The sequence below is a fragment of the Zootoca vivipara genome, chromosome 14 (genome assembly GCF_963506605.1).
Source record: "Zootoca vivipara chromosome 14, rZooViv1.1, whole genome shotgun sequence".
In the NCBI taxonomy this organism is placed as follows: domain Eukaryota; kingdom Metazoa; phylum Chordata; class Lepidosauria; order Squamata; family Lacertidae; genus Zootoca; species Zootoca vivipara.
This window is the reverse complement of record NC_083289.1, coordinates 46472061-46488315: the sequence shown is the minus strand read 5'-3', so window position 1 is coordinate 46488315 and position 16255 is coordinate 46472061. Positions and strand designations below refer to the sequence as shown.

Sequence of the window (16255 nt, the reverse complement as noted above, 5' to 3'; positions counted from 1 at the left end):
AGAAGTCCTTTCTTTGAGAAGGACTTTCAGGAAATAGACTGCGCCAGCTAATCTCAGGGCTCCCTCTCTGCGCAAAAGAATGTGCCCATCTCAGCCAAGGACAGCGAGAGTCGCCCACAAAGAACTAGTCCATTATAGGCCACATATTAAATGAGACACTCTGACCACTTCCATAGTGTGCTGTCTAATTGTTTCTCAAGAAGCCAAAATGGGGTTAAGGAGGTGCAAAGGGGGGGAAAGAGGCAAGAGAGGAGACAGAAGGAAGCTTCTGGTGAGTCGTTCCCTGAACAAGGAGTCGTACCTTTCCCTTGCGCCAAGTTCCGGTTGTAGCCCACGGGGCTGAAGTACTCAAACACAAAGACGGCGATGGCCGATACAATAAGCAACATCACAAACATCATCACCCAGACCGAAGCGCTGAAGGGCTCTGCGGAAAGAGGAAAGCGTGAGTTGCAACAAGCAGCCTTCTGCAGGGAGAGGGGAGGAAGCGTTGACGCGGTTGCTCGTCGGAGATTTTGTGTGTGTTTTAAGAACCAAAATAGCAGCAGGTAATCTGACAACACGGCTACATCTCCCCGGAGTCGCAATGCAGGCTGGAGAGAGAGAGAGAGACCCCTCAGCAGGGCATCTTGAGCTGCGAGTGTCAGGAGACGAGTCCCATGCAGGGATCTGGCCTGGGAAGAACGCCCATGTCAGAAACCGAGGGGGCAGAGGAGAGGTATAATAAACACAAAGCCCCTCCCCCACCTTGCAACTTTGCTCAGGGTCACCAAGATCTGTGCTGCAGTTGGATGCATGCTAGTACATGGGGAGATGTCGGGTTAGGTTAACTTGATGAGAGAGGAAGGGCGGGGGGAGACAACAATCTCCTGGGATTTTGCCTCCGTAATTAGGACACATCCAGATCAAGGTTCTATTTCAGCTGGGAGAAATACAGCTTGCAAGCATCCAGTGCCATCGAAAGACTTGGAGGGCAAGCGCACCATGGTGAGGCAAATTTGCAGAAAACTGTATGAGCTGATGCAGATCCCAAACTTAGTTCCATAAATTCATCCCCCGTGTCCCCCTACCCAAAAAAAAAAAAAAGCATTAATCAGAATGGTGGTTTGCGCAAGCCACTAAGGAAGATAATAACATAATAAAACAGCAATCAATTCCACATTTATTCAAAAGCTATTTAAAACTATTTAGTGTAAATTGATTCGACAGAACTGATTAACTTGATCCAGGGATATCAGCTTTTCAAAAGCTAATAGCCATTTATGTTTCCAACACCCCCTTGCCTCTTAGCACCCTGCTAGCTAATCCCACCTCCTCCTGTGGGTGGTACCACACCCACTTTGGGAACCACTGAGCTAAAGTATATCTGTAGATGCCAATGCATGCCAGTTTTCAGAAGGAGAGCCAGACTGCAAGCAAAGTGTTTAAAAAATATGAAAATAAAGTTTCCAAAGTTAAAACAACAACAGAAGGGAAGGGACAGGAGATCTGGGCTCCATCTTCCGTATGACATCCCTTGAGATATTTGAAGATGGCTCTCATACCTCCTCTCAGTCTCCTCTTCTCCAGGCTAAACATACCCAGCTCCTTCAACCATTCCTCATAAGGCTTGGTTTCCAAGATGTGTGTACCTCTGGCTTTTACGATTTTATTTTAATGCTTCGTATTACTGAAACTTAAAAGGGGCAACAACCCTAGCAAAACATAATGCAATAACACCAAATATGCTAAAGCAAAAGCAAACAAAAATCCAGCTTCGCGGAAACCAAGGCAAGTGCAAAGCAGAGAGGGAGGCGTAAGGCAATAAAGTTAAGGAGAACCTGCAGCAAAAGGGGGAGAACGGCTTGCACAACCTTGAACTCCTTGGAGGGAAGAAGGTGGGATGTGAACGTGATAAATAATAAAGAAATAAACCAAAGAAATAAACATGCTCTAATAGCAACGCAAGTCCATTGCTTCTGCTGCAGCATCTGAAGACACACATCCATATTCCATTCAGGACTGAAGATCTGCCGTCCTCACCATTTAATCTCTCAATCCTCACCCTGCCCTGGGGGATTTCGCAGAGCAGGCTGGCGCTGGTGCTCGTGACCGCCTAGCATCCAAAGAACTGCACCGAGAACACGTCAAATGTGGCAGAAGAAGTTTCTAGCTCCCTGGCTGAAAGTAGGCCCCCATCTTCAGCACTATATTAAGCAGACGAGTCTGTTCTCCAAACTTTTAAATGTGCAATTTTTTAAAAAGTGACAGAAATGTGTCATGGAACTGCTAAGCGTACTGTGCATTTTTTTGGGGGGGGGGAGAATGAAAGCTGTCAAAGTATATGGTAAGGGGGGGAGATAAAGCTGGATCAGTCTGTAGAAACAGGAAAACGGGAGGGGACGTACCTAAAAAAGCAGATGGAGACACCGTGCCGTTACTCCGAGACACCATGACGCTGATGCCCGTTTCCACAAAGGGCACAGAAAAATCGACCACCTCTGAACGCTCGCCGTTGATAGTTAGGGATCCCACGGCCATCACGGCTTGCTTTTTGACCACCTGATGCCCAAAGAGAAGAAAGAGAGAAAGAGAAAAGACAGGCAAGGTCAGTCCACCAAGGGAGGTCCGTCCCGTCTCAGGCAAAATCAGAATGTTTGTGTGTGGCCAACTTTTGACTTAAGAGCTCTTTTACCTAACATAACTTACTTCCCCAATCATTCCGTTCCACTCGTTGTTGATCTTCTTCCCGTGCTTGCCATTGGTCACCAGGTAGAGGTCATAGGTGAACTTGATGGCTTTGGAGAGCTTCTTCAGGATGTCGATGCAGAAGCCCTTGCAACATTTCTTCACGTTCTTTCCTTCCTTGGTGATGTTGCTGATGAGGCAAGCAAACAAAAGCTAACGAACTAAGAAACCCAAAGGGAGCTTTTGGCTTTTAAAAGGGGTAGGCAAACACTTGGGTTAGGAGGGCAGGTCTGTCCATGAGTATTTCTAGTTGGGGTGTCTATGGAAAACCTCCATGTTCAGAGGCAGTGTATCTCAATGTCAATTGCACAGAAATAGCAGGAGATGCCTGTTGACTGCACATGCTGCTTTGGGCATTCAGGAAGTCATCACCTGGGTGTGGAAGAGGATTTTGGACTAGAAACACCTGCAATTTGATCTTGCACAGCTCTTCTTACATTTTCCGTCACAATAATCAAATGACCTAATTACAAGTCATGTCCCTTAATTTGAGTGGGTCTATTCTGAGCAAACAGGGACCCAGGTGGAGCTGTGGGTTAAACCACAGTCTAGGGCTTGCTGATCGGAAGGTCAGCAGTTTGAATCCCTGCAACGGGGTGAGCTCCCGTTGCTCGGTCCCAGCTCCTGCCCACCTAGCAGTTCAAAAGCACATCAAAGTGCAAGTAGATAAATAGGGACCGCTCCGGCGGTAAGGTAAATGGCGTTTCCGTGTGCTGCTCTGGTTCGCCAGAAGCAGCTTTGTCATGCTGGCCACATGACCCGGAAGCTGTACGCCGGCTCCCTCGGCCTATAGAGCGAGATGAGCGCTGCAACCCCGACTGGACCTGATGGTCAGGGCCCCCTTTACCCTATTCTGAGCAAAAGCTAACTGAATACCACCCTATATGTGGTATTATTATATGGGTATTATAAACAGATACCTTCCTGAGTTTCGTAAAACAGTGGTCTTCAGCTGGCCCAGATCCAAGACTCACCACATGGAACCCATTTGATTTAAACTTAATAAAGCACATTGTGAATCCCGAAATGGCAATTCACAGAGTAGTATGTCTTAGTGTTACTACAAAATGAAAAGCAGTGGCTGTTACACTGAAAGGCTGAGAAGCTATTGAAAAGCAGTGCTTCTTGCAGTATGGGAGGAATCTTGAAAGCTCTAGTAATAATAATAATAATTTATTATTTGTACCCTGCCCATCTGGCTGGGTTTCCCCCAGCCACTCTGGGCGGCTTCCAACAAAGATTAAAAATACATCAAAATGTCACACATTAAAAACTTCCCTGAAAAGGGCTACCTTCAGATGTCTTCTAAATGTCAGGTCGTTAGTTATCTCTTTGGGAGGGCATTCCACAGGGCAGGCGCCACTACTGAGAAGGCCCTCTGCCTGGTTCCCTGTAACCTCACTTCTCGCCATGAGGAAACCACCAGAAGGCCCTTGGTACAGGACCTCAGTGACCAGGCAGAACGGTGGGGGTGGAGACGCTCCTTCAGGTATACTGGGCCCACGCCGTTTAGGGCTTTAAAGGTCAACGCCAACACTTTGAATTGTGCTCGGAATTGTGCTAGGAATAAATTGGAAATGAGCAAAGTGCCCTTGCTTCATACAGAGCTCTCTCAACAGAGGCACAGATATAGGAAGGCAGGGCATATGGCTGGCCAGAAACACAGACCTTGTTTTAAAATATCTCATGGCTTTCTCCAGCCACATTGCAACACTCATGGAAATGGATAGAATGGGCACCTCCATCAGAAGAACGCATTTTAGTCCAGACATGTGTGAAGCGCTCCTTTTGTCTGGTCAGTCTAAGCTAGAATCAGGGGCGGAGCAAGCGGGGGGCCAGGGGCGGTACACCCCAGGCACCACCCTGGAGGGGGTGTCACTTGGGGCTGCACCCCCGCCCCACGATCGGTGCCTCCAAAGCTGCGCACCTCGCTCCAGCTACAAACTCTGGGTAAAAAGCCCACTCAGTGCGGCGGGTGCACCGCACTGAGCGGGCTTTTCACCTAGAGTTTTGTAGCTGGAGCAAGGCGCGCGGCTTTGGAGGCGCGGGGGGCAGCGATACCCCGCCACATAATGACGCATGTGCAGCATCCCGCACCGCTGAGCGGGCTTTTTACCTGGAGTTTGTAGCTGGAGCGAGGCGCGCGGCTTTGGAGGCGCGGGGGGGCGATACCCCGCCACGTAACGATGCATGCTTCGTTACGTAGCAACGCCGCACCTACCCGGGTGTTGCGGCGCCTCGCTACGCCCCTGGCTAGAATTCAGCATGGCAGCAACAGCATTGCTGCGACCCATCTGGTGTGGCCTCTCCTAAAATGCTCAGTGTTCAGTGTCTCCCACACCTTTCTGGGAAGGATATTCCACATATGTGGTGCCACCTCTGAAGACAGGTGACTTTCGAGAGGGGGCAGGGCTTGGATTCAGTGGCCACTGGAGGCCAGATGCAGCTTGGCTGTGGAACTGGAGAGCAGAAAGCTGAGATCCAACCCATTGGCCTTCACACTTAAAGCCTTCAGCCTTTGGCTTTTCAACACCTGCCCGGGGGGCGGGGGATGGGGGATGGGGTTGGACTTCTCTGGGGAAAGCACTTTAACGATCAAGGTGAGGAAATTACGGACTTACTTAATGATGACAAACTTCCGGCAGGGCACCGTGTTCTTCACGCACGTCTCCGTCAAAGGGTCCATGTCCTCCACGATGACAAAAGGGGCTTCTTCCAGGGTGACGATGCTCAGGTGGTTGTTGTCCGGCTCGCTGTCATTGAAGGAATTGAACCTGGGCCACACCGAATGCTTATGCAGAAGCGTTTTGTTCTCCCATTTCCCCACCTGCAATGGGGAGACGTGAACACAGCTCAGAGGCGGTTGATCTCAGCATGGGCGAAGCTGCCCATTTCAGCTTATATCGGTTCCTCATCCCCCCCCCATTCTTGAGGGCAGCTTGCCCTGTTTCCTCAACAGTCTGCAGATTATTATTATTATTATTTTAAGCAGCTTGCATTGAAGTTCGATGCATACGCACTGTTGCTTTTGGTCTGCAAACAACACGTAATCAGCTACCTCTCGCTGCCCACAACCACCTTTACATTGTGTTTCCCTTGCACTGGAATGAATGAGGTAAAATAACATATAATGGCAATGTGATTCTTGAAATTTAGCCACCGTTACCTGGCGATGCTGGGGATTGAAACTTTGGCCTTCTGATTGCAAAGCAGATGCTCTACCCATGAGCTACAGCCTTTGCCCCTACTGTGCAGCTGCCTCATATCTTCTTCAGGAACACCTGAAGCTGGGTGGTGGGTCAGCTGCTTTGAATGCAGAAGGGCAAGGATTCTATTCCCAGAATCCCAGTTTTAAAAGAACTGGGTAGCAGCGGGGTGAGAAATATCCTGAGAATTTCCAGCGGTCAACGCAGACAATACTGGGCTAAATACTCTGTAACGGAAGGCCTCATGTATACTCCTGATAAGATACAGAGGACTGTCAAAGGCTCCTTGTCCCCTCTTTGCCCAGGCTGCCCCACTAAATCCCCACCGAACCACCAGAATTCATTGCAGAAAAGAGAGAGAAAAAGGCAACCTATTAAAGCAGGTTTTTGCTGGCCGGTCATCTGAAGGAACAGAGAAAGGCTGAATATAAAACTAAAAAGGAATGAGACTCCCCAAGGATGGCACACAATGCAAAGCTGCTAATCAGTCCTTGGGAATGAATATTGTCCTTTATTGCACAATAAAAGATATTCATAGACCCTTCCACTCTAGGAGCGTGGGCGCTAATTTTCAAAAGAGCATTTAAAGCCTTGGCTGAGAAAGATGATGGATGCTTTTGCAGGGGGTGTCCATTTTCCATGCTATTTTGAAATGGAAGGAACGATTACCAGAAGCAGAACAGTTTCAAGGAAGGCAACAGTATATTGTTAATCAGGTTAACACAACGGGCTGGGGATGAGGCGGGCCAGTGGCATGTATGAGGGGAAACCTGATCAGGACAGTAGGCTTCAGCGACCCAAATGAGTGATCTTAAAAGAGGCCCTCTGCTATATTTGGGGTGGAAAGGGAGCCAGTGTAGTGGTTAGAGTGTTGGACTAGGACCTGGGAGACAAGGGTTCAAATCCCCTACTTAGCCACAAAGCTCACTGGGCGACCCTGGTCTAGTTGCTGATTCTCTCAATTAGCGCCAACACAGTTCATGGAAGACAATCTAAGGACAACAACCACCCCACCACAAGGAACCAATTCTACACTGCCATAGATGGTAGCGATTTACACAATACACTTAAAGCACCATGATACCACTTTAAACAAGTTGTGGCTTCCCCCAAAGAATTCTGGGAGCTGAAGTTTGTTAGGGGTGCTGAGAGTTGGTAGGAGACCCCCTATTCCCCTCAAGGAGCTTTAATTCCCAAAATGGTTTAACAATCAATCCATCTTTCCAGGGAATTCTGGGAACTGTAGTGCCTTGAGGGGAAGGTGTTATTTTGCCCTTTCCCTTATTCATTCTCACTGGAGATCTAACCCAACAAAGAAATGGTCTAAGACCACTTCTCCACCATGCCTAATTTCTATAAACCCCTATCTTGTCTCTACCACCACTCTTGATCACCTCCCCATGCCCAAACTAAGACATACCCAAATGTTTAGCCCCAGGGTAAACAACACAGTGCTCTCTAGATGTGATTGAACTCCAGCTCCCATCAGCCTTGGTCAGCATGGCTAGTGATCAGAGGATGATGGGCTATGTAGTCTAACAACACCAGGAGGCTACTCCCAATTTAGGCTTTCCTTTCAAGGAAGTTGCTTCTTCGAGGTCTCAATCCATTTTGCCATTTTCTTCACCATTTCTAGCTGCCGAGCTGACTGCAGGGGATATCGGCCACGGCCCCCTGATGCCTGTTGTCAGGGCCGGCCCAAAAAACCAGTCCCCCTTGTTACTTTGGCTCAATCTTTGTTCAACTCACTGCACATTTGCTCACTCATCTAATGGGCATCGTAAGCAACTGTGTGCCCTTGACGATCATCCATTTCTTTCCTTTCTCTCTCTCCAGCATTCTTACACATAACTGCTATTATGCACCAAGAATCATGATTACCATGAATTAATGCATGCCGGCTTTAATTGCTGCCCATATGGAGAATCTTGCCATTCTCTCAAAGTTAAAATGGCCCTTGAGCAGCACGGTAAAAGGTTTTTGAGAGCATGTGACTCAGGCAAAGAATTATACAGTAAATGGTATATAGAAATGATTGAATGTGACCAGCAACACTGCTTCGCATCTCTCTCTATCTCTCTCTCTCTCTCTCTCTCTCTCTCTCTCTCTCTCCATGTTTAGTTACAGATGAGATTAATAAGGACGCCAGCTTTTTACAGATGGGACTGCCGCGCTGCAACAGTGAATTAATTGAGAGCTAAATTGAGTTAAAATCCAAGCCTTTCCGTGTCATTTGGAACCATCCTCAAATCAAATCCCAGTGCTCCCTTTCTTCTTCTTTTTTGGAGAAAGAGGAAGACTAAGGGACCAGCTACATGTTACATGTCCTCCTATATGCATAGAAATGTAGGTTGTCGTCACATTTCGCAGTTTGCATGGAGTATGTGTTGTAACTCTGAGAATGCATCTTGCTTGTCTGTATGGCATGCAAATGTGTGCAGAAACACAGCTGACATTACAAAGGTAACATCCACAATTGTTCTTCTGCTGTCTCTAGCCCTATCTGCCAAACATTGCCACCCACTGAACTGGTTGTAAATAAGAAGGTAAGGAGGTGAGTGCTAGCTGACAGCATATATATGGGCAGCTTACAGCATATATTGAAACATAATAAAACACCAAACATTAAAAACTCCAAAATACAGGGCTGCCTTCGGATGTCTTCTGTCTTCTCTGTGCCTCCTTCTTAAAGGTAAAGGTAAAGGGACCCCTGACCATTCGGTCCAGTCGCGGACGACTCTGGGGTTGTGGCGCTCATCTCGCTTTACTGGCTGAGGGAGCCGGCGTACAGTTTCCGGGTCATGTGGCCAGCATGACTAAGCCGCTTCTGGCAAACCAGAGCAGCGCACAGAAACAGCATTTACCTTCCCACCGGAGCGGTACCTATTTATCTACTTGTACTTTGACGTGCTTTCGAACTGTTAGGTCGGCAGGAGCTGGGACCGAACAACGGGAGCTCACCCCGTCGGGGGGATTCAAACCGCCGACCTTCTGATCAGGAAGCCCTAGGCTGTGGTTTAACCCACAGCGCCACCCGCATCCCAAGCCTCCCTCTTAGCACCTGCCTAATGGTAGGCTCAGCTTTGTACCTCCAGGGTGTCAGTCAGGGGTCTTTCCCTGCTACATGGTCCATTTAACTGGAAGTGGGGGGTTTCTGCTCCGTCACTGCGCCAGGGTTCCCTCCCTAGCCACATAGCAGGTTGCACCAAGAAAAACCTTCTTTCTGTAGTTTTATGAATATGCATGCCATGAAGGCTATGGTCTACCTCCACTGTCAGGTGGGCCATTGGCCTGATCCATCAGGGCTTGTATTACATTCCTATGCATTGGGTAATATGTATCAAGGGAAGGGAAAGACGCCAATTTGCAGAAGACAACGGCAAGGCACAAAGCAAACAGTGCAAGCTCTGTGCTCCGTGCATGAAATTCAAAAGCTATTTTAAGAAATGGAACCGTGGAATTGTTTCTGCTCCTCTTCCGTGAGCCCCAAGGCCTTACCTTCTCCCATGCCCGGGTTTGATTTAGCACAATGACCACCAGTCTGGGGTGCGCCTGGTAGCCGTCTTCGGTGAAGGATAAGTCCTTGCCATCCCAGGTCACATTCATCATAAACCTAGAAAGAAAGGAAACGTTCAAAGGGAAATTAATGAGCTGTCCGACGGTTAATGAGCAAGCTAATTCAGTCATTGGATTAGCTCCGAGGAAGCATGCACCATAAATCCTCTCTTTGCTCTAAAGCCCCTCTTTTTGGGGGGCTGAAACCCAACCCGCCATGTACGCGCTTGGGAATTAGTCCCATTCAGATCGACGGCGCTTAATTACTCTGCAAGTGTGGTTTTTGCAGCCAAAGCCTGCAGGGCTAAAGGGACCAAGAGCCTGTTCCTTTGAAGTGGCAGCCAAGCTATTATGCTGATGTGCCCAGTTCTGCAAAACGCCGGCCATTTCTTATCCCTCCACATAATAAGTTAGACTATGAGAGATGAGCAAGTCTGAATGATCTGGAGAGCATCCACCGCTTCTGCTGGGCTGCTGCAAAGTCCCTGGTATTTGCCAGGGCAGGGGAGTGTCTCGGACAGAGAGCACATTCGAGAAGATCATCCCGTCCCCGTCCCTGTCCCCCCACTTCACAATATCTGTGGGACCTTCGGAAAAGGAGTGGCCAAACTGTGGCCAGATTGAAAATATCATTTATGGCTGGACCTGCAAGGAAAGTACAGCAGTGAGCAGATGTGTAAGACGATGCGCAGTTAATTTAACAGTCCATGCGGCGCACATCCAGGATTTCAATCTGCGCTCTGTCCCATAGAGAGAGGTGCCTGTGCTTTCGGAAAGGGGCTAGTGATAGGAAACGAAGCCTGTTGCAGAAAATAATGCACCTAAAGCACACAATAATGATCCTGATAAAAAACCGCATCTGTGATTTTGCAGATAAGTGCCACCAGGAGTGTGATACCGGGATGCAGAAAGGAAGAAATGGTTGTTGACAGTAAAAAGACGGGCTTTATTCATTTGAGCCAAGCATCCGTTAGCTTATGCTGCAGTAGCGCTTGTTTACCCAGTGGGATCTGATGAGAATTTATTACCTGTTTAGATCTTTAGCTGGATTTTCCATAAACCCCAGCGCAGCTTACAAATGTCAAGGGCATCGCTCATTCAAAGATTTTGAAGCAAAATGCGAAAGAACACAATTCAACACCTATAACTGTAACAACAGCAGAGCAGGGACCATTTCAGAAGGCTTCGGGCCGCTAAACGTTGAACAAGGAAGTTTCAAATTCCAAGCAGAAAGAGAAAGCGAGAAAGAGAGAGGGCACGCTAGGTGGATTCTTCCACAATTTCGTCCCACCACCAAAAAGCCTCTGCCTCTGGTACCCAAACAATAGATCTTTACTGGTGATTGGATGAAGAGACAGGCTTCTGAATATGACTGTGGAGCCCAGGGCTTACCTTCCAAGTCCCGGACTGCAGAATCCGGGACCGGCAGCCGTGTGACACCGGAAGTTGCGTCGACGTAACTTCCGGTGTCGCTCTGCCCATCTATGGGCACCAAAAATGGCCGACACCGGAAGTTGCGTCTATGCACTTCCGGACATGCGTAGATGCGACTTTTGAAGCCGGCGGCGGCCATTTTTGGTGCCCTTAGAAGGGCAAATCAGAAAGAAAGAAAAATGGCCGCCGGCAGGAGAAAATAACGGAGAAAAACGGGAGACGAAGTGATACGGGGGACCACTGGGAAAAGGTAAGTAAAAACGGGGGTTTCCCGGGGAAAACGGGGTACTTGGCAGCTATGGCCCAGGGCTGGTTCATAGGGGAGGCGGTGATTCATAATACATCCTCATCCTTGATTGCTCAGGCCAATAGCACGGGGACTTGTATCACACTTGCAAACAAATATGCAATGAATGAAGATCCACATGGCTCGATCCAGTTGTGTGCCTCCACTCAGTGCTCCAGTGTGTGCATTTTGGACCCATTGCCGTTTCCGAACTGCCTTTAACTACAGTTCCACATAGGTCTCCTGACAACAAGACTGGGAAACCATTTTGCTGCTCCAGGAGGTCTTTGCATGTGATGTTCTGGGGGTGGGGGGGGGGGGTCAAATGTCAGTGGTGGGAATGGACAGAGGCAAAAGCGGGTGGAGGAACAATTATGAAAGTTGTACAGATGGTTAATGCATACCCTCCAACATTTCTCTGATAATATGGAAACAGGGAGAGGCTGACCCATTAGCCAATGAGGCACTGCCCCACCAACTTCACTCAGCCAGACCCCACCTGCCTGCCTTCCTCCTTACAGCCTCCAGGAGGCAGCACTGTCTGACAGCTTCCTCCTCCGGGGTCTCTCAGTGTTGCCCTTGCGGAACTCAAGAAGGCAGGAAGATGGCGCCAAAACTAGAACTACGGTGAGTTAGCTCTGCCTGCGATCGACTCTGCTGCCACCTACTGTTGGCCTCCCAGACTTCCACACAAGTCCAGTCATAGAATCATAGAATCATAGAGTTGGAAGAGACCACAAGGGCCATCCAGTCCAACCCCCTGCCAAGCAGGAAACACCATCAAAGCATTCTTGACATATGCCTATCAAGCCTCCCATTAAAGACCTCCAAAGAAGGAGACTCCACCACACTCCTTGGTAGCAAATTCCACTGCCGAACAGCTCTTACTGTCAGGAAGTTCCTCCTAATGTTTAGGTGGAATCTTCTTTCTTGAAGTTTGAATCCATTGCTCCGTGTCCGCTTCTCTGGAGCAGCAGAAAACAATCTTTCTCCCTCCTCCATATGACATCCTTTCATATATTTGAACATGGCTATCATATCACCCCTTAACCTGCTCTTCTCCAGGCTAAACATACCCAGCTCCCTAAGCCGTTCCTCATAAGGCATCGTTTCCAGGCCTTTGATCATTTTGGTTGCTCTCTTCTGGACACGTTCCAGCTTGTCAGTATCCTTCTTGAACTGTGGTGCCCAGAACTGGACACAGTACTCCAGGTGAGGGCTGACCAGAGCAGAATACAGTGGTACTATTACTTCCCTTGATCTAGATGCTATACTCCTATTGATGCAGCCCTGAATTGCATTGGCTTTTTTAGCTGCTGCATCACACTGCTGACGCATGTCAAGTCTGTGGTCTACCAAGACTCCTAGGTCCTTTTCACATGTACTGCTCAGTCAGTCGCAATGAACACCAGCCGTCCCTGCAATTCTCCCCAGCCCCCTTCTAGGGCTCATGGAATTAGTTTTGTGGATCACAGATCTGAACCAGCAAGAAAAAGGGGCTGTTAATTTTAGTTTATTCTAATATCTTTTTAGGCAATCTTTCATTTCATTATTTCTTGAGGTCTCGTTCATAACACATTTCCAGACCCTTTCTTGAAATATGCTGCAAGGTATATGAGACAGGAAAGCTGCTTCTTTGTTGATTCCAGAGATTCAGCCGTCCCTCCCGTGAACAAAGCTTTGGCTCAACTATGCAGCAAATCAGAAATGTGTTCAAGCACAGACTGAGCTGAGATATCAACCAAATCCCCCATCAGACAGCCTGTTTGCAGGCTATGGAAGGGCTAGCTTGGAAGAAAGCAAGGCCCCCATTTGCATTATACATTTGAAGCAGTATCATGCCCCTCACCCCCACAAAAATGGAATCCTGGTAAAATGCAGCAATATTAAAATAATGCACATCCCTATGTCATTATGGGCTGGCTCAGGCATTTGCATAAGTTGTTGGTTCTCGGGAGCATCAACTTTAACGTATGAATGAGGCCAGCAAAAACAAAAGAACCTGGCCCATTACCAAAGAGCAGGAGAGCTATTTCTCAAGCCTGGAAAGCTATTAAGTCCACGTTCGGTTTTATGCTAGTAATAGATTGTTCCAATCATGTTTTGCCTAGTTCTGTAGCAACTGGGGAAATGGATTTGCTGGGTTTGGATCGGCATAAACAGCACACTGTACCCAGGATAAATCTTTACAGATGTTATCAAATAATGTAGTGTTGGTTCTAAGTCTTCGACACTGGTGGGAGATTTCTAGAATGCTGTTTCTAAACATTTAAACCAAACAGCTTTTTTTCCCCCCTCAGCCACCAGGCCTTCTTGATTATGAGAGCCCAAGAAGTTCCCTGTTGGATCAGGCCAAGGGCCCATCTAGTCCAGCATCCTGTTCTCACAGTGGTCCACCAGATTCCTCTAGGGGAAGTCTGCAAGCAGGCGCACGTCCCCTCTCAGTCTCTCGGCTCTTCATCTCAGCTCTCACCCAGGTGCCCAACAAAACTCGCACATCACCCCCCCAAAATCTCACAATGAAGAGTCTGCCTGGAATCTGCTGACATCATCCTAGACTCTCACTGCTTTTATGTGTAGGCACCCAGATGGATGGAGCTTCCTCAACCTGCTCATTCAGCACTCAATCTATCCATCATAAGGAGAGCTCTGCTGGATCAGACCAGTGGCCCATCTAGTCTAGCATCCTGTTCTCACAGCAGCAGGGGAGCGGTTGGCACTGTGGTCTAAAACCACTGAGCCTCTTGGGCTTCCTGATCAGAAGGCTGGAGGTTCGAATCCCCACGACAGGGTGAGCTCCCATGGCTCTGTCCCAGCTCCTGCCAACCTAGCAGTTCCAAAGCACGCCAGTGCAAGTAGATAAATAGGTACTGCTGTGGCGGGAAAGTAAAAAGTGTTTCCATGCGCTCTGGTTTCCGTCGTGGTGCTCCGTTGCGCCAGAAGCGGTTTAGTCCTGCTGGCCACATGACCCGGAAAGCTGTCTGTGGACAAACGCCAGCTCCCTCGGCCCGAAAGTGAGATGAGCGCCGCAACCCCATTGTCGCCTTTGGCTTAACTGTCCAGGGGTCCTTTACCATGCAAAATAGGTCCCTTTATTTCATGAGCAGTATGAAGTCTTTGGGCTTGGCCAAGCCTGGTTGCAAATGCCAGGTCTTCTGCTCTTGTTTGGTCAACCTTGGGCAATGGACACCCAACCTTCGGCATCCAAGAAAATGCTGTTAGACTACAACTCCCATCGTCGTTTATTGTCAGTCCCAAGGTTGAGGGAAGGCTCTCCTGCAAGCTGCATGCCAGGCCCTGACGATCCCACCAGCTCCTGAGGCAGACATGCGGATGAGCCTCAATTAGAGAATACCCTCAAGGTCTAGACTGAGGGTACATATAACTGCTCACAGCACGGATCCATCTTTAGGTTGCAAATTGGATTTATGTTCAAGCAGAGACACAGCCAGCAAGCCAGCGAGTTATGGGAGCAGGCATTTCTGTTACCCAGGTTTGTCCCTCAGCCTGAAAAGCGAGATGAGCACCGCAACCCCATAGTCACCTTTGATTGAACTTAACCGTCCAGTGGTCCTTTACCTTTTACCCTTACATCTCACAGCAGCCAACCCCGCAGGGTCCCTTCCAACTCTACGATTCTATGATCCTATGAGTGCGTTGGAAACCCACAAACAGGACGCAAGCACAAGAGCACTCTCTGATGAAAATAGGGGTGTCCTATTCCATCATAATAATTCTATTATTTATACTCCAGCCACCTGACTGGATTGTCCCAGTCACTCTGGGAGGCTTCCAACATATATAAAAACATAATAATACAGTAAATATTTAAGAATTCCCTATACAGGGCTGCCTTCAGATGCCTTTTAAAGGTTGTATTGTTACTCATCTCCTTGGCTCAGGAGTGGCGTAACTCGATACCCTCCAATGTTTCTCTGATGGAAACCAGGATGTCCTAAGGAAAAGTGGGATATTCTGGGATCAAATCAGAAACTGGGGCGGCTTCTGTAAAACCGGGACTGTCTGCTCTCCCCTCCTGCAGCCTCCAACAATTGGCATTCAGCTACACTTGACACTGTGTGGTGTAGTGGTTAAGAGTGGTAGACTCGTAATCTGGTGAACCGGGTTCGATTCCCCGCTCCTCCACATGCAGCTGCTGGGTGAACTTGAGCTAGTCACACTTCTCTGAAGTCTCTCAGCTTCACTCACCTCACAGAGTGTTTGTTGTGGGGGAGGAAGGGAAAGGAGATTGTTGGCGCTTTGAGACTCCTTGTGGTAGTGATAAAGCGGGATATCAAATCCAAACACACTGTTCCTTGCTGTGCCAGGTTCAGTTTGCTGGGTTTTCTGGCTGATCCAAAAGATGGCAAATAGCACGTCGTTCCACACACAGACCTTTCCCTGGTCTCCACACACCTCTCCCTTTCCAGCTGCCTTCTCAGCACACTTCAAAAACGCACATTGTTTCTCTTTTCCCAGAGAGCTTCAACCAGCCCACGAGAGATCACAATAATTTTTTTTTTAATTAGTCATTGGCAGAGGCGCTTTAGAACAAAACTGCTGAACCACAAAGCGATCAGTCAGTCGGTGAAAGCCATTAGTTATCACAAAAAATGCAGTCTTAAGGAGCCATCCTATGCACGAGAAGCTGACATAAACCAAGCTGGTGTAAAGTTAAAATGGATCTAGACCTTGTTCCACTCTGCCTAAGCCTGGCAGGGGAGGGAAACAAGCCTTTAAAAAGTGGTCTGTGCCAGGTTGCTAGGCCACACGGCTGAGATGAATGGTTTGGGATTCAGCACAAGCACACACACAGACAATCCCATCCCTACCCCCCCCAACCCGGTGTGCCCTTTGGGAGGAACTTACTCCGGCCTTGGGTCAGGCAGTTGAGCCGCAACTGAGCCAAGATGAGCAATTTACATTGTTGCATCTTCAGCAGTGTTATAAAAATTCTAAGTTCTCAAATATAGAATAAAATATTCATAAATGCACACATATCTAAATATATGAACCATGTGTCAGAAATAGTATGGGAGGGCAATCC

The 16255-nt window shown here is 48.3% G+C and overlaps 1 protein-coding gene across 1 annotated transcript in view; it reads right to left on the bottom strand.

Moving 5' to 3' along the window:
• Positions 1-16255, bottom strand: part of GRIN2A (glutamate ionotropic receptor NMDA type subunit 2A) — a 210067-nt gene that overhangs the window by 42869 nt on the left and 150943 nt on the right. Inside the window, exons 5-9 of the mRNA XM_060282391.1 lie at positions 9432-9546; positions 5349-5554; positions 2689-2857; positions 2388-2541; positions 302-427 (exon numbers count right to left, since the gene is read on the bottom strand). Coding sequence (XP_060138374.1) covers positions 302-427; positions 2388-2541; positions 2689-2857; positions 5349-5554; positions 9432-9546 — 770 coding nt within the window. The remainder of the gene's footprint in view (positions 1-301; positions 428-2387; positions 2542-2688; positions 2858-5348; positions 5555-9431; positions 9547-16255) is intronic.